A 21,652-nucleotide genomic window follows, 5' to 3' on the forward strand; every position below is an offset into this window, starting at 1 on the left:
CGCCCCGCTCCTTGCCGCGGCGGGAAGCACCGCCCCCGGAAGCGGGAGCAGAGGCCCGGCGGGCTCCGCGGAGCCCCGCAGCCATGCCCGCCTTCAGGCAGGTGGGCGAGAAGCAGCTGCCGCAGGAGGTGGTGTTCATGTCCTGGTCCCCCAAAAGGGACCTCATCGCCCTGGCCAACCGGGCGGGGGAGGTGAGTGCGGGTGCCGGGTGAGGGGCACGGGAGGAGCGGGCGCTGCTCTCCCTGCAGGCCCAGGTGCCTTTGCCGTTACCTGGGGCATGTTTCTCGTGAGCCTGGCCAGGCATTTAAGGATAGCAGTTTTGTAAATCAAACGTCTTAATAATGCTCCTTCGTTTTTTGCATTGTGATTTCCGAACAAACTCACGTGTGACGTGCTCCTCGCTTGTGCATGGAAGTTCCTATTTAAGTTCAATCTAATTTTAAGTACTTTTTCCCCTGGAACTGCAGTATGTGATCGTGCATGAAGACAAGACTCGTGCTGTTGGCCTGTCCGCTAGAGAGCTGATGGGTAACCCCTGTTGGTTAGGGGCTTGTTTCCTTATGCAAGGCTCAGCTTATTTCTCTGTACTGCTGTGAACTGTGTGCTGCCCTCTATAAGACCATAGGAGGGAATAATCTGCTAGAGAAGCAGGTGGTGTTTAAAACACAGGAGTTAAAAACTGATAAAAAACTGTGCATCTTGAACTGATTTACAAACTTTTATTAACGTAAGAAGGTGGTTTAAGTTTGTCTTTAATGCATTTGCTTTGTAGGTTTTACTTCATCGGCTTGCAAACTTTCAACGTGTGTGGAGTTTGCCTCCAAATGAAAATACAGGAAAAGAAGTGACTGCTCTTGCTTGGAGACCAGATGGCAAAAGTAATGTCAAGTATATTAGATGATATGGTGCGATAAAACCCCATGGGAAATCATGAATGATGATGCCTGTGAAGGAAATTTTCAAGTAACTGTGTTTGAAGAGAAGGGTGGCTTAATTTTATGTAGGTTCATTCACAGCAATAGAGAGATTAACACTATTGAATCCAGTGGCAAGAAAGATTGGTAAGCCAGATTTATGTGCCAAATGCTGCTTTTCGGAGTATAGCAAAATTTCAACCTCTTAACTATGCAGGGCATTTTGTATGAACTACAAAGTTTGTTGGGAGAGAAAGAAGCTATCTGATCAGAATTGATTGAAGAGCTTAGCTTACTTAGCATAGGCAAAACTTCATAGGCTAAAATTACTCTAATTATAGACCAGAGAAGAAAAAAAAAGCCTTTTCCTTATTAATGGAAATAATGTTGAAATTAGTAGTTTAATAAACTTATGCCAGAAATCAGTTAATTTTTGCTTCACTGCAGATGGGAGAATGGGAACAATCTTCCTCTATGACATGTGGATAAAAACCTATGTTGTTTTATGATGGCATCTGAAGAGTTTAAGAAACTTTTTAAAGCTGATTACCTGTGATTATAAGGAAATAAATACAGAAACCTCTGCCTGTTTGCTATTATGGATGAAGAAAGTTAAGTAAAAAGTGGTGCAAAAGTTGCTTGGCAACTCCTAATTTGTGTTTTTTGTCCACCAAGCCTTTCTGGTGGACGATGTTACCTATAATATTGGACTCAAGTTTGCAAAATTGGAAGCTTCTACTTTATCAGAACTATTGTTAGAAGTATTTGAAGCATGTTCAGTTCTAGGTTATTTATACATTTAACTTGTCTTTCTCTAGTTTTGGCTTTTGGCCTTGCTGATACCAAGCGGATTATTCTGTGTGATGTAGAAAAGCCTGAAAGCTTGCACTCCTTCTCTGTGGAGTTATCTATTACATACATGCATTGGATGGAAGTAACTGAGGAAAGCAGGTGAGTCTGAAAAGTAATAATCACAAGCCATGTAATGTCGCCTTACTGATAATTTATACGTGGAATGTTACAAGCAGTCATATAAAGTAATACAGTTTTCTACAGCTGTGGGGTTTTTTCACCACTTGGCTAAAATTTTCCTTTTTTTAGAATAGATCCTTTTCATATGCTTATTTTTAGTACTGATACCTTAGTCTTGTGGTTCTGTGGGTAATACATTAAATTTCAGCATAATCTTGTGCTTGTCCTTAAGAGCTGCTTAATTTAGTGTTGGCTTGTACAGCCTGTTTAAACTTTCTGTTTAAACTCCCTCCAAGCCTGTTGTACTGCAGGCTTGCAGAGAATTTAAACAGAAAGCCTCTGACAATAACTGATTTATATAACAGACAATGGAGGATTTGGTGACAAGCCTCTGAGCCAGCAGATACAAACTTTATTCACTGGAAATAAAAAAAGATTTTCAGTTTTTTTATTAATTTGATCAGTTGATAATCTTTTATATGGCCTTTAATAATTTATCCTCTGACATTTGTAATTTTGATATATATAATGCATTGAATATGTGCTCTTAACTCTGGAGTTGAAAAGAAAGGCTCTTCTCATTTTTACAGCTTAGGTGATAAAGACAGTACTATGTCTTTTTCAGTGTTCTCACTTCCTTTTACAATGCTGAAGATGAATCAAACCTCCTTTTGCCTAAATTACCAGCTCTGCCAAAAAAGTAAGTGTTACTCTAGTAAGCTTGAGGAAATACCATTTGTCATTTATTGTCATTATTTTGGTTATTCATCTTCAACACTCTGCAGCTGTCTGATCATTGTTACTCAGAGTAATTATTTTTTTTCAGTTACAGTACCACTGCAAAAATTTTCAGGTAAGAAATTGTCATATTATAACTCACTGTATTTTAGTTTTGTTTTGTTTTCTGGTATTGGGACAAACTACATAAGCCCTAATCACGTGTTTTGTATTTTCAGTGAAGAAAAGTCAGATGAGATTATGAAGCTTCTGGGTGATGTCAGGTAAATTCTGGCTGTGGGTTGTTGGTTGAGGTTTTTTGTTTAGTTGCTTTTTTAAAGGGATAAAATAATGGATAATTGAGTTTACTGTTAAATTAAATCTGCATCTCTGTCTGTCACCAGTTACTCCTTTTTGAAACTTGATAGCTCTTCTTACAGTAGGATTTCCTTGCTTGAGAGAGAGTGAGCTGTCTGTGATGTAGGAGCTTTGTGAATTCTCTCTGCTCCCTTCATCCACTCAATTAATCAAAGTTTTTAAGATACTGTTTTCCTAAGTTCTGTGTTGGTTTTAATAGAAATATTCTGTGTCAATGTATATTTATTTAGAGATGTAACAGGCAGAAGTTGCAGTTAATTTGCTTGTATTTGTAGGCTTTTTCCCAAGCCAGTGTAGCACATTGGTGTTAGTAAGTGAGCAAAACATAGATCTGTCTGTCCCAGACTATTCTTTGAACTGAGTTTCTGTTTCTGGTGCTGTTGCTACTTCTGTGGCTGTTATTGCTGCTGCATCTTATTTGAAATGTTCATTGCCTTTGAGGTGCTAGGGATGCCACTGAGTGTGACAAGCTCACTCTGCATAGAATCAGGGTAATTCAAGGTAGCTTTGTAATAATGCTTTGCAGCCTGCATTGGTAAGGGGAAGGTTCCTAGAAACTTGTTACTTTTAGTGAAAAAGGACTCTCTGACTAAACTGTGCTATTTTTCCCCTATTCTCTCAGTTAATGTAGTAATTAGTACTCTTAATATAAATGTTAGAGGCAGGTTTTATCAATAAAATCCAAGCTAATTTGTTAGTTTTTTAATTTCTTGAATCATGGACAGTAAAACAATGTTTCCTTTTGTGCAGGAATAGAATTTAAGTATTAATAATGTGTGTGTTCAAAATCTTTTCAGTATGCTTATCAACACATTCTTCTGTTTTTATAGACTTAATGCTCTTGTCCTTGGTGGCAGCTCAGGATTTATTGAGATATATGCTTATGGAATGTTCAAGATTGCTACAGTAAATGGGGTATGTTTGGTCCCTTCCCACATTTTTTCTTCGTAATATGCCAAACTACAGCTGAATTGAGTGAAAATATACATATGCTTACACATAAGTGAGACTGGGCTGCTGAATTTAAAAAACTAATTCATTGAATTGTTGGTTATTGATGGAAAGACCTTGTAACTGGGAAATTTAACTCTAGTTTCAAAATTCGCTGTTAATACACGATAAAAAGAGCGGGTTTGCTCCTGAGCAGTAGCTGAAAATTGCGCTTCATTTTTACCTGCCATTAAACACAGTCATCTTTGTATGTCAGTGTGTTAGAGCAGTAAATATTCTTAGAGGAAATGAAATGTTTTGTTAACTTGTAAACTGGAATTCTTCAGGTGGCAGGTTCTTGTCGTGGACTGTGTTTGTCTAGTGATTTGAAATCACTGTCAGTTATTACAGAGCTACAGAACTCTCCAGACAGCGAAGCAGAGATAATGTATTTTCAGGTAAGTAAACAAATTTAAAAACATGTTTAAAAGGAAAACTGGTTTTTAAATTACATTCTGGTAGCTTTATTGCTTTCCCATGATAACAAAAACTACCAGTTCCAGCCATTCTGAAATTAGCTCCAGTTTAGCTTTTGAATTTGTGATGTTAACATACAGTTTCACTGATGACACTGACAATGGTGATCTGAGCCATTCTTGCAAAATACTTCTTTTAGAATAATGTGAATTTATTCAACTACAGTGACAATTATTCCGATTTTCTCCATTCTGCACACAAGGGGCATAACAGCAATGCTTGTGATTATCCTCTTTCCAGAATAGTCATCTTTAAAATTATTACTGTTAGAGCCCCAAAATGTGGAACCTTATCAGTGATTTTTATAGATGTATTAAAAATAGTTATTGCTTCTTTGAATTAAACGTATTTTCCTTTTAAAATCAACCTTAAAGTGTTGAGAATGAAGAGATTTTCTGTGGGTCCTTCCAATCTGTCTTTTAATTTCTGTAATCTATGTATTGTTAAAAGACAAGTCATCTGTTGCTTTTTCCATTTGTTGTAGTTGGACACTAGTCTGTTATCAAGTTACTTACCTGAGGTAACTCGAATGGCCCGGAAGTTTACTCACATTTCCACTCTGTTACAGGTACAGTTTTGTTACTCCATCCTTTTAGTCTTGTGGTTCTGTAGGCTTTGACATTCTAATGCAAGTGAAATAAATGTTTTCTTGTAAGAAGCTTGAGTTGGTTTTAAGTAAATGTAGAGCTCCAACTTGGAATTTGCTAATAAATTTTATATAAGATCTACTGTGTATTTCCTTTCTATTGTAACATCCATTTGCTGAATGTGTTGTTGGAAGGGAGAAAGGAAATAATACTGATGCCAGTTTGTGTATTACAGTATATAAAGCTGTCATTGACATGCATGTGTGAAGCATGGGAAGAAATACTGATGCAGATGGACTCACGACTAACAAAGTTTGTACAGGTACTGCAGGATTAACCATCCTTTTGGAAAAACACTTTTGGCAGTAGTTCTGTTGTTCTTGTTAGTCTATTGCATATCTTAATGTTTAAGCATGATGCCTCCAGCTAAGAGTCCCTAAGTTCAGAGACAGCCTGGAAGCTATTGGTGTCAAGTGCTCTGATGCTGAAGGCACCTGTGTGCAATCAAGCATAATTGTATTGTGATACTTTTATTTATTCTGAATGTTTTAAAAATCATCCTTTTCAGCTTGTCCAGCTATTGATCAGTTGCTTTCTGCTTAAGGCCGTGCTCTTTGTACTTAGGTCATTGATAAACTGATCACTGTAAATATTCAGTAACACTTTACAGCCTAGTTCAATAGAGCACATGTAATATCTGTGTTTAAGATGCCATTGAATTTGCTTAAATTTTGTGTTCATTGAGCATGGTCAGAAGTTAGTGAATCTTGTAATTTGCTTATTTTTTAGAATTGATTCTTGGTGGCACACTACTTAGAATTTTTATTGGGCAATGCAGTTGGAAATAACTTGAAATACTAGAGAAATTTCAGTGATCGGAAAATTTTCAGTGATCGGTAGTGATCAGTAGTGATTTCAACATTCAAAGAACTGGGTGGCTTCTTTGAAATACTTTATATGGAGTGTTTGTGAGATAATTTGGCAGGCTGGATTTAATCTCTTCACCAATCTATTTCAATCATTTTGACTGACAGGAAAAGAATACAACCACTTCTGTTCAGGATGAGTTTATGCAGCTGTTGTTATGGGGCAAAGCAAGGTAGTTACTGTTGTTTTATCTGAGTATGCCTTTGCACTTGATGTTGAAACACAAAATGAAATGCCTATTTGGTTCTCTCCCTACCTCCTTCAGTCTGGAACTTCAGGCATTACTAATGAACCAACTGACAGTAAAGGTATGTTAACATTTTTTTTAAACATACTAAATTAATCTATTTCAATATCTTTTAATCATTTTTATATTAACAGATTATTATTGTATTTCTTTGTTAACAGGGTTTAAAAAAACTTGGTCAGTCTATAGAGTCTTCCTATTCTAGTATACAAAAGTTGGTTATAAGTCATTTGCAGAGGTAAGTCCCAGAATTTCCAATGAATTTTAGATTAAATGGCATATTATGTGCTTTGATAAATGACAATAAGCTGTCTTGGTGGTGCTTTCTATGTAGGTGGGCTGGTATGGAAACTGTGATCATGGCAAAACATTTTACTTTTGTGTAGTAGGGAACCAGTGAAGTATTTTGAACAATCTTTATGGTACATCACCTGTAAATTGCTGCCTGGTGTGTTTAATAGGATCTATGCAAAATATTCACACTGACTTTGTGTCATTGAGACAATATCTGCCTTTCTCTGAAGTGATACCATGCCTCTTGTTCATGGCAGACTGCCTTATAAGGCTTTGCACTTTGTGCATTAAATAATATAAATGTAGCATGCAGCACAGCACTGAATTTCCAGAGTGTGAATAAAAAGTTATGCCTCTTTCCTCTGCTTTCCTAGTGGCTCTGAGGCACTTTTATACCACTTGAGTGAATTGAAAGGAATGGCTTTATGGAAACAAAAATATGAGTCTCTGGGATTGGATGCATCTGGAATTGATGGTACAGTAGTGTGTGTGCTACCTCTGTGCTCTGATTTCACTTTTAAAAGCTTAATAATAATGGTTAGCTTTTTTTTTTTTCAGAGGCTATTACTGCTGTTGGTTCTTTCATCCTGAAGGCAAATGAGCTGCTTCAGTAAGTATAAAGTCTGGAGAGTTTAAAAAGCATCCCTATTCAGTCTTGTATTGGAGGAAATGGATGGGCTGGGAATAGAGGAGGTTGGGAGAGCAAGACTCCTCTGTTGGTGGGGAGCTTTCATCTTGTCTCCCTGCATGTCAGACTCATTCCACAAGAATAGTCTTACTTGAAACATTGCATTGGCCATTTTGAAAAAAACTGACAGAGCTTGCAGGCCTTTCTGTGGTAAAGATGGGACTTAAGCATGAAACACCTTGTGACAGTCAGATTTTGTAATTTCTTGTTTCTTGTTTAGAGTGATCGACAGTAGTATGAAAAACTTCAAGGCATTTTTCCGATGGCTCTATGTTGGTAAGATTGGTCACACAGTCATCATCCAGTATCTGGTTTATATTGTAAGCATTGAAATGCAGAGAAGTTACTAGGCCAATCTTAATTATAACCATCTATTTTTTTCTGTCACAGAAAATTTCTGGACATATAAAGGGATATAGTTGATGAGGCAAGAGTAATTATAATATTAAACACAGATTATAAATTTGGCAGTTCTCAATTAAATTTAGTATGTGCAGAGTGGGTATTGCATATACTTGATCTGTAATACTGCTCCAAACTGTTTTCTGCTTCATGAGCAATTTGCTGGTCTTGATTTGGAGAAAAAGAAAGGACTTTTTTTAGGCTACACAAAATTTTAAATGTAACCTTATTTTTTTTTACTCTGTTACTTGCTGTTTTCTCCTGTGAAAGCCTGGTTACTTGTAAGATTCTGCACAGATGTAAACAGTCTCTGAATGTCCACTTGCACTTAGTAGCCACCTTCATGTGTCTGGGTAGCTGCAGAGAAAATGTTAGAAGGAAGTGAAGCACGCTGTATTTTAGCCTGCCTGTTTTTATTCCTGTTTATAAATAAGTTTATAACTTCTATTTGATCTTTTTAGAACTACCTTACAAAAATTAAGTGTTATTACCAGATATTATAGAAGTACCAGCTATGCAGTGTTAGCACTTACTAGCAGGAATATAATAGTTCTAATTTAAAAATTACAGAAAGCAGGACTACCTAAATTCTCTGTCATAATGTTATGTTCATTGTTTGTTTCATTTCAGACTAAACAGAGAACTTTATCCAAGCCTTGCAGAATTAAAATTAATCCTGTGCCATTCTCTTAAAACACATTTTTCTGAGCATGACAGTTTTCAAGTATTTTACATATATCTATTTTAGTACTCTGAGTATGGACATGAACAAATTCTTATGAGCTCTTCATAATAATTTTGTTTCAGTCTCATACAGAGTAGAATGCAGTTGGAGAAGATTAAAGATAAAAATTCTTGAAGATTTGTAATGCAAGCTTTGTAATATAAGCTAGTGAGACTAGAGAGCCTGAATTTCAGTCTCGACTTGTAATTCTTCACCCCAGGCTCTTTTGTTTCTAATGAATTAATATTTTTTAACAGCAATGTCTTATTACATACATGTGAAAAATAAAGGATATTAGGAAAACAGTATTAATGCAATAAGAATATAATTTTTCCCTCAGCCATGTTGAGGATGTCAGAAGATCATGTGCTTCCAGAGCTGAACAAGGTAATAGTAACATTTTCTGATAAATGGTGATATCCTCGATATTCTGCTCATCTCAAAAGCAGAATTAAAAGTTCCTTTTTGTTCCAAAACTTAAATGGTAGTGTCTGTGTCATTTTTTTGAGAAAGTTGATGCCTGTGCATTGACACTAATGTGCTGTTGTGCTTGAATTACTTTTTCTGTTTTCTTTGCTAACACTGCTGTATTTAGTATGCTGGGTATGCAAGGCCTCTGTATGGCAGCTCTTTATGTGCCCTAAATGCTGAAGTCAACCAGAGTGAGATCTTAGTATCTTTATCAGTGTCCCCATAGAGGAGAGGGAATATATAACGAAACAGTAATATAATAATACAGTAACACCTGCATCGAATTTGCAGCCACCATCACACTGCCCTCACTTGAGGGCAGAGGTGCCTTCCAGAGGTAGATAGGCTGGAGCAATGGGCAGGCAGGGACTCCCTGCAGTTCATGAAAGACAAAGGTTCTGTTGTGGGGTGGGTTAACCCCTTGTGAGTGCACTGCTGGAGCCCATGTGGCTGGGAAGATGTCAGCTCTGCCAGAATGATGTGGGAATCACTGGGTGCATGCTGGCAAAGGTGGGCAGGGGTGACCAGGGCTGTAGTAATGAGAGCATGGCCAGGAGGTCAGGAGAAGCGCTTATTGTCCTAATTTAGCACTTGTTGGTTGGTCTCATCTCCAGTTTGGGACCATCCTGTACAAGACAAGAATGGTCTGGGATGAGTTCAGCAGAGCACTCCCAAGTGGGTTGGAGGCTGGAACATTTGCCCTGTGAGCACAGGCTGAGGGAGCTGTGCTTGTGCAGCCTACAGATTGTGTATTCTGTGCTCATTGAAATGTGTTTCTTACCCTTTGCTTTTCTCACTGTTTTTTTCCCTTTTAGATGACTCAAAAAGATATCACATTTGTGGCTGATTTTCTTACTGAGCACTTCAATGAGGTCAGTGATACTCATCTTCCAAATACATGATTTGACTGTATTTTTGCTGACAATAGCTGAGTCTGAAAAATCTTAGAATAAAATAATTTGGTCATCTTTTTGTTCACTACTTCTCATTACTTTTATGTTTAAATAATGGGTTTGTTTGCATTATTTTTTTAGGCACCAGAACTTTACAATCGTAAAGGAAAATACTTCAATGTGGAGAGAGTTGGCCAGGTAAAGAACTAAGGAATAAATGCAAAAAGAATAAATGAGAAAATCCTTAGATAGAGAAGATTTTAAAGTTGTGTCCACTTTGCTTCCCTGGCCTTTTTGCTCTGTGTTGCACATACCAGTAATGGTAAAAAAGAGTAAATTGTTTCACCTTATTATTAGGAAAATTAGGGTTTAAAATGTTGTTGTTTCACTTTACACATGCAGTATTTTTAGGAAAAGACAAAAATATTTTGCAGCAGTAGTAAAACGCTAAATGCCAACTTCAGTAAAACTGATATGTTGGTTATCTGTATGGCATTAATCACTGCATTTCAAAACATTTGTGTTCAGACTTCATCTAAAAATCAGTTTCTTAGGGAAATATCACCATGGGATCTTAAACAATAGTTGATTTTTCTTGTTTCTAGATGGGGTGGAATATTTAATTTTAAGACTATGGCAAGTTAATTTACCAAGAAATTTTTAATATACTCACTAGGGGCAATAGTGAAGGTGGAATTCCAATGTTCCCTATTCTTAAATTACAGTCTTAAAACTGTGTTTCTTTTTTAGTACTTGAAAGATGAAGATGATGACCTTGTCTCACCACCTAATACAGAGGGAAACCAGTGGTTTAACTTTCTTAAAGATAGTACTCATCTTAAAGGTAATGTGTCTTCATGAAAAAGTGAAAATGTGAAAATGAAGTGAAGGCAAGATATATGCAGAATGTAACCAATGTAGAAGAATTATCTTTTTTCATGCTTGTGAGTTACTTCTGTGATGTTACTCATTGGTCTTCATCTGAGTGGAATAAAATAAATGGGCCTTGCACAGCGTTTATATAGCTGCTTACTGAGTCAATTACCATTTTCTGGATATTGGGAGTTCCTCATCTTTTCTGTACCAGTCTCAAAAGTGCTGACTTGGAAGGAATCCCAGAAGAGGTCTATTTTAGGATATCTTAATTCAAGAGAGTAAAAGTTATGCTTAGATTGTACCTGAGGGAAGTGTCCTAACTTGTTCTCTTTCACTGGAGTCTGAGACTATTTTGTTAATTAGTGGTGAAAAGGAAGTAAGAGACTATAATGAGCAGATGGTAACAATTATTTTAGTTTAAGTTTAGAAACCAAGGACTGTAAAACCTTGACAGCAAAAGCTGCATATAATAGAATTTGCTACAATTGCCTTTTTCCGCCTATTTAATTTGATAAAAAGGGGGGAAATGGTAGCATTTTTGTTTGAAAAATAGTCTTTAGAAAATCTGGTTTTAGAGGTAATAATGGTGTAATATGTTTCTATAGAGATACAAGCATTTTTAAAATTAACTTTATCTGTTTACAGAAAGCCCACTTCTGTTTCCCTACTATCCTGAGAAATCATTGCATTTTGTCAAAAGGCAAATGGAAGGGGTCATTGATCTGTGTTTACAAAAGCCAGCAGTAAGTTCTGTTTTTACAAATGATAACTTTCCTTTAGGGATAGTGGTCAACTGAAGGAAGCAGTCATGCTTAGCAAGGCCTGAAGCTTTAATCTTTGCCTTTGAGTGCCTGTAACTTGGGTAGAGTCCAGCTTCACTGCTGGGGTATCTCAAGCCTTTGGCCAGGGAAAGTACAGTGGGGGATTTTTTAATTTGTCATATTCTCTTCACACAATTTTAGGATCTGGTTTTAATGTTAATTATATGTGTGTGTGTGCTGTGTACCAGATAACTGCATTAGTTGGCAATACATTAATCTAGTATGGAGAAACATGAAACAAATGTATGAAATGAAAGTAGTGTTTGCATTAGGGATGTTTATTTCAGGATAGATATTGGTGGAGTTTTCTTTCAGATGTACTCAGAGGTTGTTGGTAGGTTGGTTGGTTTTTTTACTTAAAAACATGTATAATTATGAATAACTGCCTGTATTTTATGGACTATTTTTATTCTGTTTATTAGGATGTAATTGGAAAGTCAGTGCATCAAGCAGTCTGCATATCTCTCTACAAAGTTTCTCAAAGGTATTTCTTTACTAAAAGCAGCTAAAGAAATGTGCAACTAAAACTTGTGCATGAGTAGCATTTCATAAACTGTTTTGGTCTTTCATTTGCAGTGAAGATTCCACACCTCAGTTATTTAAGTTACCATTTCTGTAAGTATGTTGCTATTCCTTGTTCCTATTCTTGTTCCTTGTAGTTTACGGGTTATTAAAACTTGATCCAAATTTTAATTTCTTCTCCCACATTGCAGGTGGAATGACAAAACATCTAACTTACATTATGTTCTCTTCACCATGTTAGAAAATTCTATTTCTAAAATACACATTTTGAGGAGACATACTGATACTTCCAGGTAAGACAAAAAGGGGGAAAAAGTGGTGTGTGAGTTTTGCCACATTTGTACAGAAACATTTACAATTTAAATCTATTTGTAAAAATAAGGAATGAGCACCATGAATACAATTTCTCTTGAATACTAGAGAAAATGAGGAGTACATTAAGTGTAGCAGGAAACTGCAGCAGAAGTTTTTGTTGCATTAGACTCAGAAAATCTCATCTCAAGACCCAAGATGGTTCTGGGATAAGAAAAAATTGAGATTCCATTGGATTGCTGCTAACAGAATTACTTATTTGTGCAAACTTCTGAAATATTACAAAGAATCCTCCTTCCTCTGTTGCTTTGTCTTGCTGTAAATAGTATTTTTGATTAATATCTTGGGGTCTGTAATTTAATGATGGCTTTCTCTTCTCTGCATAAGCCAGATGTAGTTTTCCATTTGAGTCCATTAGTTATGTTTTTCTGAGGATCAGAGGAATTTAAAAGGTTCCCGTCCACCAATCACATAATTTTGGCATGTAGCCATGTATTGTGCTGAGCTTAGATAGCTTTTTCACCATCTTGTACCACAGTTGCCATTAGAGATTTTGGATTCTCAGTGAAGGGAAAGGTTTTTGTCACTGAGACAATTAACTCTGTTGTTCTAGGTCTGTCAGTAATGGGATTCTTGCAGTAGAGTTTGGAAACTTCTTGAACAACAGTATAAATGAGAGCTCAGACTCCAGGTCAGTATATTTGATTTTTCTTGCAGATTGCTGAATAAAAAAAATCATATTTCCTGTTGGTTTTCTTGCATTGTTACCTTTGAAGTTAACTCACCTGGGTGAATCAGGGTGTAAGAAATGGCACAGGTGCATGAAGCTGTGGAATAGTGCAAATCTTACATCACACTTCATCTCAAGGTCAAGTAAATTTTAGTTTTCCAGTTGAAAACTAAAGCTTTAACACATGTGTAAGAAACAAATCTAGCTGGAAACAAGTATTGTTTATCTGTGTGATGTTCTTTAAGTAAGATAAGACTTGGTATGGCTGAATGTAGCCACCTTACAAGGCATTTGATAGAGTAAACTCATCCTTTTCATGTAGAAAAGCCAGATGTGATTTGCCCTCAGAAGCTTCAGCTGTATTTCTAAATTTTCTTTGGTATTTATGTTTGCTGTTTCTTCTGTTTCATCTGAAATATGAAGGTTACTAGTAAGAGTTTTTTGTGAGCTACTTTATTTTCCCCTTCAGAATAATTTTTTCCTGCATGAGGCAGGAGTCTGCCAGGTTGTGGCTATCATTCAGTTATAGCTGCACAATTCACCTCCTCTATTATTTTATTATTATTTACAATGAAGTTTGTTGTTAAGTACTGAATACTTGTTAACATGAGTGCTGATTAACATCTATTTTATTTCTGCATTCTCTTATATTACTTGATGCGTTCTAAATTATTTTCCTGTAGATGCTACAGTTGTTTGGATGCTCACTTCTATGATGATGAAACTGTAACTGTAGTTCTGAAAGAGAGTGTGCAACAAGAGGGGAAGGAGAGAGTCTTGGCTCAGCTGCCTTTATCTTCAGTATATACAGATGAAGGCCAAGATGGGCAATCCATTTGGGATTCTATGGAAAGGTATTGAAAAACCTTGAGCAAATCTGAAAATGTAGAACTGAAAAGCAAATTAAGCAAATATTGTGATTGTGTACAGTTACTCATACTTTGTGTGTGTGTAAATATTTTGAAGATAGAAACTCTTTTTGTGCCAGGAGAGTAGGATGAGGGAGATGGAAGCTTCCTAAATAGTTTGTTTTGTGGTTTTTGGGAGGGTAGTTTTCAGTTTTTTCATACTGATACTACTGCTGTACCTGCCTGTCATGAAATGGAAGGATCAGCTGAAGACACCTTGCAGAATCAGAAATCTTCCTTAGAAGATGCTGACTTTGCTAGTCAAAATACTTCAGTTGAGGATGTTTTCAGCATATGTGCTCGTACCTCTGCCTTGTAATAAGAGTACACAAGTATTTCTTGATTCTTCCCTGATAGCCACCCTTACAAATATTGTCAGCTTGACCTTAAAACATCAGAACTGGTACTGCTGTCTGCATTGGCATAGGTAGAGGTGAAAGTGAACACACACACAAAGGCCAATGAAATTCAATTTGTGAATCCAAACCTTTAGTTGCTGTGTGTTCCTTGCTTTTACTTTTCTCCCATTCTTCTCTGGTAATTTGCTTATGATGCGTTTTTATTTCAAAATAAGGAGACACACTGAACTGTAAATAAACTTTTTATGCCACAAAGATATTGTATATTGAAGAGTGAACAGAAAATATTAAGAGCAAGTTCAAACTAATCTTGGCTGCTGTAATAGGTAGGGAGTGTCTTCATACAGTGCCTGTGAGTGGGGTAATGATGCATATTTGAAAGGCCATGGAGGCCAAACTTCTGTGTAAGGGAGGCACTGCATCCAGGACTGTGTTTGAAACTCCTCTTTGTGCAGAGGAGAGGTTTGAAAAGAGCCACCCACATCCTGCTACAGCTGTTTCTTGTGGGAAGGTCAGACTTTACAACTCCCTTCTCACCTGCTGTAATGTTTTTAACTCGGTGGGAACGTGCTGTGTCTCTGCAGTTGGATCTCCTGCTCTAGAGTATCATGGTGGCATTATGATGGTTTCAGAGACTTATCTGCTTGTTGCATCTGATGAAATTTGGACACATGAAACTGGAGGTATTTTCTTAGAAGTGCAGTTGTTTCTTGTGAAGCAGCTTTGTGCTTTTTTCCTTGCTGTGCAGGCTGGATGAGCGAAGCAGTGAGATACCCACACGCACTGTCTTCTTGGAGAGTCAGTGGAGGGTGCTGGAGAACATGAAAGCTCAGTATGTTTCTGTAAATGGCATTAGGAAAGTTTCTTGTGTGGTAAGTGCAGTATCTCTGAAAAAACCTGTCTATTAAAGGAAGTGTGCTGACTGAAGTGGTAACCTAAAAGTTACCAATTTCTTTTTTTAACAAATAGATTATTTTTTCATAATCTGTTATTAGTGTGTCAGGATACAGTCATACCATAGTAGCACAGGATGGAAAAACTTTAACAGAAGGTAATAGATCTGCTTGCTTTACTTCTCAGCCTATAGAGCAATAAAATGTGCTAATTCCCTTGAAACCTCCATTTCAAAGATAAAGGTTATTTTCAAAGCTGACAAAGTGCTGGTGGTGTTTTTATTTATTTGGTCATTAACAGGAGCTTCTTACTGTCTCTGTAGCTGAGTTCAAACCTCCGCCACATCAGGGTGTTTGAGATGGACGTAGAGGATGATGGGGAAGTTGAGGAGGAAGAGGAAGAAGAAACAACTCAGATTGCAGCTGGAGAACCTGATGAGCCAAATCAGCCTGCAGATGGCCAGGACAATGTGTGTGATGCATCTGCTGAGGAACTACCTGATGAAGCTGAAAAACATGAGACAAGTCTGGATCCTTGAAATGGGCTTTGGTAATAGAGAGGAGACAGGACTGAACTGTAAATACTTTGTTTAATGGCACAAAGAAATTGTGTGTATTGAGGAATGAACACAAAATACCCAAAACAAGTTCAAACTCATCCTGGCTGCTCCAGTAAGCAGGGACACCATCAGTACTGTCCCTGGGACTGGCAGTGATGTGGAGTGATACATTTGAAAGGTCATCTAACTAGTTAGAAAGTAATCTGACTTCAGGCTGCCGAGATGATGGATCCCATACCTCCTCAAACAGCTGAATCAAGCTGGAATTCTGTATTGCTTCTCAGCTAAGATTGTGTTCTAGGGTACATCTATTGACTCTTTTCTGTCTGGCACACGGTTTGGTGCCAGCTAAAGCTTTGAAAGCTTTTCTATTTGCCAGTTTTAAAAGGTGAAGAGAAAAAGAAATACCAGCTGAAGTTTTTGTAGCTGTTCAGTCCTGGATACTGTTATAAAGATAAAATAAAGTTATATATAAAACCAACAAAACTTGGGGCCTAATTTTTTGCTTCTCAGACTTTGTAATGGGTTTGAAAGTTTCCTGTAGAACCAAAATGTAAAATTGCAAGTCAGTGTAGGGCTAGTTACACACCAAAATTTAGCAACTGTTAATGAAATGCATAGTTTTAAAAGCTCTTTGGATAACATCTGTCCTTGGTAACACAGCATTTCAATCTATGCAGTTCTTTAGTCCTCAGTGCAATGTGTGTGTGCAGTGCATGATTTGTCAAATGTTTGCATGTCTCAGCCTGCCTAGTTTCTTGAATTTGTTCCTGAAAGCCTGTTTTTCCAATCTGGAATTTTTGTAATGAAAAATTTTACCAGAGAATATATTTTTTATTCTCATTCAGCACTGGGAGTTGTGCATAGCTCTCAGCATAATCATGTTACTTGCAGTTTATATATTACTGTAGGCATGATGTAGTGGTAAGCAGTAGAAACTACAAACAGCATTTAGAAATCTAAAATGTTTTCTTCATCCCTTCTAGCTGCCATTCTGAACTGACTTAAAACTCAGCTCTTTGAATGAGCAATGCTGCTTAATGCATGATCTTCCTTTGAGCAGTGAGTGCACCTTGTATTTGTGAGGAGGACCAAGTTTCCATTATGTGCTTTAAAAATAAATCTTGAAATTGCTATTTGGCATTGCAAAATTCAAATACTAACCTTATTTTACCCTCTTATTTTGAAATGTACTATTTTTAAGTAACTTTTCAAAAGTGGACTTCTGAAAGTTTTGATCTCTTTAGGGGAGACCCTGGTAAAACAAGCTTTCAGTTTTAAAAGAGACTAAGTTTTTCCCTTTCCTAACAACCTCCTTGAAAGCTGCTTGCTGTTCATCATTCTCATCCAACAGGTGGTCAAGTTTCAGGGCCCAGTGAAGCTGTAGGACAGGAGGGGCAGAAATGCCCATCCAGAAGTGCTGTGATTTTCTGTGTAGAGCAGGCAACTCTTACTAAAAATTTGTTGTTGCAACAGAACCCACTTAGCTTAAACCTGGCCTTGTGTTCTTTCAGGGAACTTTTGCTTCTGATCTGATTTAGAGTTGTCACATCAAGGGCTTAGAAGTAATTGTTCTGCTGTGTTTTGTGCTATATAATTTTAGTCCATGTGCATATGGAAATCTGATCTCTCCTGCCCCAGTAGTTCCTAAATTTGTGTTAGTAGCAGATGTGTTCCATGTCACAAGGGCCTGTCTTTCAGACATCTCCTAAGGTTATTCTGTGCACCTTTCTAGTCCAGTCTTGGATAAACCTGAGTCAGTGGGAGCTTTGTGGCTGCCTTGGGTAAGTCCATGTGCACATTGTGCATTTCTCAGTGACACAGTACAGACACACCAGTGGTCGGTGCTGCTGAATGCATTGCTGATTCTTTCTGACAAGCTTTTTAAAAAATTTGATTTGCTGATAGATTTTTGTAATAATAAATATGTCAGCAATGTGTTTATGCAACTGTTTTCCACAGGGTGTTAAGATGCATTTGATCTAGAAGTATTTTAGGATTTTGGTGGTGTATGAGTGTGGTGGTTTCTCATTTACCATTTTGATCTCTTATCTCTTATGCTAACTGAAGGCTCAGTCAACCTTTTTCTGTGGGGAGTTGTAATTTACTGATAGTTTTGTGGACAAAAAAACCTCTGTATTCTCAGCAAGCATGCACGCAATCCACTCTGTAATACAAATCTTTGTGTCTCTTAAGGAGCATTTACTGCTGCCTCTTTTTTAATATCTGTTTTGCATTTGGTATTACTATTTTTTTTTAAAGATCTTGCCACAACTTTTATTTGCTGATCTTTATTCCCTTTTCCAGACCTTTTGCTCATGTCTATTCTGCCTGATCTCTTCAAAGTTAGCTCCATTGCCAAGTGTGCACTTTGGTCTCTCACCAGCTGGTGCTGTTTTGCTCCACAGCCTGGACATGCTGTGATACCATGGCCTCCCACTTACATGGAGTTTGTGGCACATTTGCAGCTTCCTGCATAAGCAGCCCCTTGAGCTGCTCAGAAAGACAGCAGATGGCTGTAGAGCAATAATGAACAAAAACTTGCTTTATTACAGGTTCATGTTTGCAGAAGGGACAAGGGATGTGTAGCTTTACAAAATCTATAGCTGGTCCTCATGCTCCTTGACTTTGAAAAACAACTTACCTAAAAAATGCCTTAGATCCCATTTGTAAACCTTGACAAAATGGGAAATCCATCTCTGTAAGCATTGAAATTCCTTAGTATGTGGGCTGTATTAAATATCTGTAGTCAGAATTGGTTCATGTGTCTTGTTAACTACTGCAGCAGTAACATCTGAGATCTCTCCTGCTACCTGGAGCTAGCTGTGGCTCTTGGAGTTGGGGCTATAATTATAATCTCAATTTCTTGCTTCACAAGCTCTTTTAGGGGAAGAGCTGCCTGAATTTACAGTTTGCTATGTTGCTGTTGTTGATTATGTAAGAAACAAGGCAAAGAGATAGAGCCAGTGCCTTTTAAAGTTTGAAAGGATGGACCCAGTAATAAGAACTCTCTTATTAAGAGTATTAAGGTGGAGAGAAGGAACTGGATGCAAATATTTTTAGCAGTGTATCTGATGCCTTCTCTCAGGGGCTGTTCATGACCTAGTTGGATGGTACCCTGAGCAACCTCATTTAGGGAGTGGCATCTCTGCCCATGGCAGGGGTGTTGGAGCTAAATGATCCTTAAAGCCCCTTCCAACCCAGACCACTGGATGATTCTGTGATTCTGGAAGACTCAAAATACCAGTCCAGGGTTTAGGGTCATGTTGATTTATCTGTGGTCTCTATTAAGGATTTTTATGCTTAATTTAAATTGAGGGATCTGATGGCTTGCTCAGGAGCAAGAGCAAACCCACTGAGAGTGGGTTTGGCTTGAAATTGCAAACCAGAAAGAAATTGCAGCCAGAAGAGAATGAAGAGACATTGTGTCCCCACTTTCCTGTCTCTTCAGTGCATTTTATCTTTGTAGATTACTGATATTTCCTTGACCTGAACCATGATTGCTCAGTACTGTGTGAAGGAGCAGCCTTATCTGTCATGTTGAGTATATTGACATTAGATGGGCACAATCTCATCTCTAGCCAAAGTCCTGTGCCACCCAGCCCTTAACCCAGCAAAGGGGTTAGCCTTTGGTTCTAAAGTCCTGCTGGAAGGAGTTCCCTCAGGAAGGGAGACTGCTTCCCTCCTTTCCTTCATCCTAGCTAAAAACTGAGCTACTGATAAAAGCAGCTTGGAAGATGTCAGTAAACATGCTCATCTGATTCTCTTCATAGCATTAACAGGAGAAATATGCATGTCTTTACAGCCAAAGAGGAGTGGTAAACAAAATCAAGAAAAATGTTTACAATTTGTTGAAATGAAGTGCATCAGCAGAAGTGCCAATTACAGATTTTGAAGAACAAATCCAGCAGGAACTCTTAATTGCAAAGGCTGTCTCTTAAAGTGAAGCTTTGTCAAAATCTCTGTAGCCGTGTTTGAATTGAGCTGCCTCGAAGAGAACCAAGGCAGAACTTCACAGCAAGTGTATCCCTGCTAATTATAGGTGCAGGGAGGGGAGGGTGTTCCAAAAAAAGGAAAATTTACACTTTCCATTTTTCCTCAGTGTTTATTGACTGTGTTTTTCTTTTCCTGTGTCACAGCTAGAGACTTTCAGATTTAAGGTCTTGTAATAGACCCAAGCTTTCCTTTCAGTTTCTCAGCTTGCATTAGAGATTGCATTGTTTTTTTTTTCCATAATGTCTCTCAGATGTGCTAACATGCATGAACTCATGGCAACAGCACATGCAGCACAGCTGTTGCTGTGTTGAGTTTGTAGTTCTGGGTTGAATTTGACTTCCTAGGTTGGGATTGTCCAGTCCTTGGTGAGCCACTTTCAGTAGAACACTGAAACAACCAGCAGCACTAATTCAGTTTGTTGTGGCTGCCTCTCCTTTCTACTGCACAAAGTGTATACAGGGAGTATTGCAGAGGGGGAGAATGGTTCTGAGTGCAGTCAGATCTGGCTGGAAGTGACATTGCTGGCTTGCCAAGTCATATTCAAGTTGAGCAAGGTGAAGTCTGTTTTAATTGAACAGCATCCTTCCATGTTTCTCCTGTTCATCTGTTGCTCTGGTTCCTGGGAGGGTCTTTGCTGTGTCTTGGGGTGGAGAGCTGTGCTCTGCCCTGCAGCTCCAAAGCTGTGCTAGTGACAGGCTGAACTCACAAGGGAGCTCCTGGATCCTCAGGCTACTTCTGAGTGTAATTTGTTCAAGTGAAAAGCTGCAGGTGACTTAGTGAACAACGTAGCCCACCTACACCCATCTGCAAATGCTTTTAACAGAAACTTGTCTCCAGTGTTCCCAATTCTCACTCAGGCTGGGATCCTTCAACAGCATGAGACTGGACTGGACTCTGTGCACACTTTGTACCTTGGGGAGATAACCAAAGTTTATATAAAGTGACAATATTTTGAAACAAGCTCTTGAGTTTACATCAGAAAAAGGTTTAAGGTGTTTTTCTTGCTTCTCTTCTAAAAGACTACAAGGAAAGTATGTAAATTCAGACCAAATCAGCTTGATTTTTGCAAAATCAGCACCTTCAGCAAGGTCCAAATTTATACCCTGTTTTGAGTATTGCCAATTAAGACAATATTTTTTCATACATTTTGATGTCATGTTGCTTTGAACATCTCAGGATGCTTGAAGTACAGAATCATAGACTCATGGAATGGTTGGGTTGGAAGGGGCCTCAAAGATCATCTCATTCCAGCCCCCTGCCATGGGCAAGGACACCTTCCACTCGACCAGAGCAACTTAAATTTATGGAGCTTTTCTGTGAATGCTGGAAGGGAGAAGGCTGGGAGGGGTATTTTTAGCATGTAATTTGTGGTTTGGTTTTGTTTTAAATTCAAATGACTTTTTATTGGCCGTTACAGTTTTATTTGTGATCTGGTTTTATGGATTTATAGCATGTGTGTTTTATCAGGTAGTTTTGTTTTCATTTTTCAAATGTACTGTAAGGGAAGTGATAACTTTAACAACCTTTAAAAGATATTTTAAGGGGGGGAATTTTACAGCAAACTGCTGTGATCTTATAAATCATGTATGACTGGACTGAGGGAGTTGAACAAGAGACTTCTAGGTGCTACACAGAGCACCACTGGTGTTTTAAGGGGATAGCATTTTTCCCTGAGTCCTCACTGAAAACTCCTCACTTTGGTTTGGCAAATACATTATTTTTCCAAGCCCTTCACTATTGCCTCTTTTTTTTTGTTACCATCTCTTCTGGAATGAATTTTCTTACTGTTCCTTAGCTGATTTGCTGTGAAGTCAGGGTTGCTTATGTCACTTTCTATCCAGCACAAGTTGCTCCAGGTATCTTTGCTCACCAAAACCTTTCTGTTGCCTTTTCTCTAAAAGCAGTAATAAACAATTGCTCAATTTAGAATCTCAAGAAGGTGCCAGACTAGGCAGTAAACTAAAGCTTCAGCACAGTATCCTGTCACTGAGATG

At 37.9% G+C, this 21,652-nt stretch overlaps 1 protein-coding gene across 1 annotated transcript; it reads left to right on the forward strand.

Annotated features, from left to right (window-relative positions):
- Window positions 1-2: 2 nt before the first annotated feature.
- Window positions 3-18,313, forward strand: ANAPC4 (anaphase promoting complex subunit 4). Its single transcript, XM_005484969.4, has 28 exons — window positions 3-191; window positions 773-878; window positions 1,733-1,865; window positions 2,512-2,586; window positions 2,713-2,739; window positions 2,843-2,887; window positions 3,812-3,896; window positions 4,259-4,369; window positions 4,933-5,016; window positions 5,271-5,357; window positions 6,070-6,134; window positions 6,228-6,270; window positions 6,371-6,447; window positions 6,878-6,978; window positions 7,062-7,113; window positions 7,412-7,467; window positions 8,658-8,704; window positions 9,604-9,660; window positions 9,823-9,879; window positions 10,432-10,525; window positions 11,203-11,300; window positions 11,801-11,862; window positions 11,955-11,993; window positions 12,092-12,193; window positions 12,826-12,903; window positions 13,626-13,796; window positions 14,958-15,081; window positions 15,426-18,313. The coding sequence occupies exons 1-28, from the start codon at window positions 84-86 to the stop codon at window positions 15,639-15,641; spliced, it is 2,400 nt and encodes a 799-aa protein (XP_005485026.2). The 5' UTR covers window positions 3-83; the 3' UTR covers window positions 15,642-18,313.
- Window positions 18,314-21,652: the final 3,339 nt, after the last annotated feature.

Source organism: Zonotrichia albicollis, chromosome 5 (genome assembly GCF_047830755.1).
Source record: "Zonotrichia albicollis isolate bZonAlb1 chromosome 5, bZonAlb1.hap1, whole genome shotgun sequence".
NCBI classification, from domain to species: Eukaryota; Metazoa; Chordata; class Aves; order Passeriformes; family Passerellidae; genus Zonotrichia; species Zonotrichia albicollis.

What these genes read in the sequence shown, in the direction of transcription:
- ANAPC4 (XM_005484969.4), top strand. Translation starts at nt 84, where the DNA reads ATGCCCGCCTTCAGGCAGGTGGGCGAGAAGCAGCTGCCGCAGGAGGTG. An exon ending in TGTGTTTACAAAAGCCAGCA is followed by an intron (nt 11,301 to 11,800) that starts GTAAGTTCTGTT and finishes TCTGTTTATTAG; the next exon opens with GATGTAATTGGAAAGTCAGT. An exon ending in CTCTACAAAGTTTCTCAAAG is followed by an intron (nt 11,863 to 11,954) that starts GTATTTCTTTAC and finishes TTTCATTTGCAG; the next exon opens with TGAAGATTCCACACCTCAGT.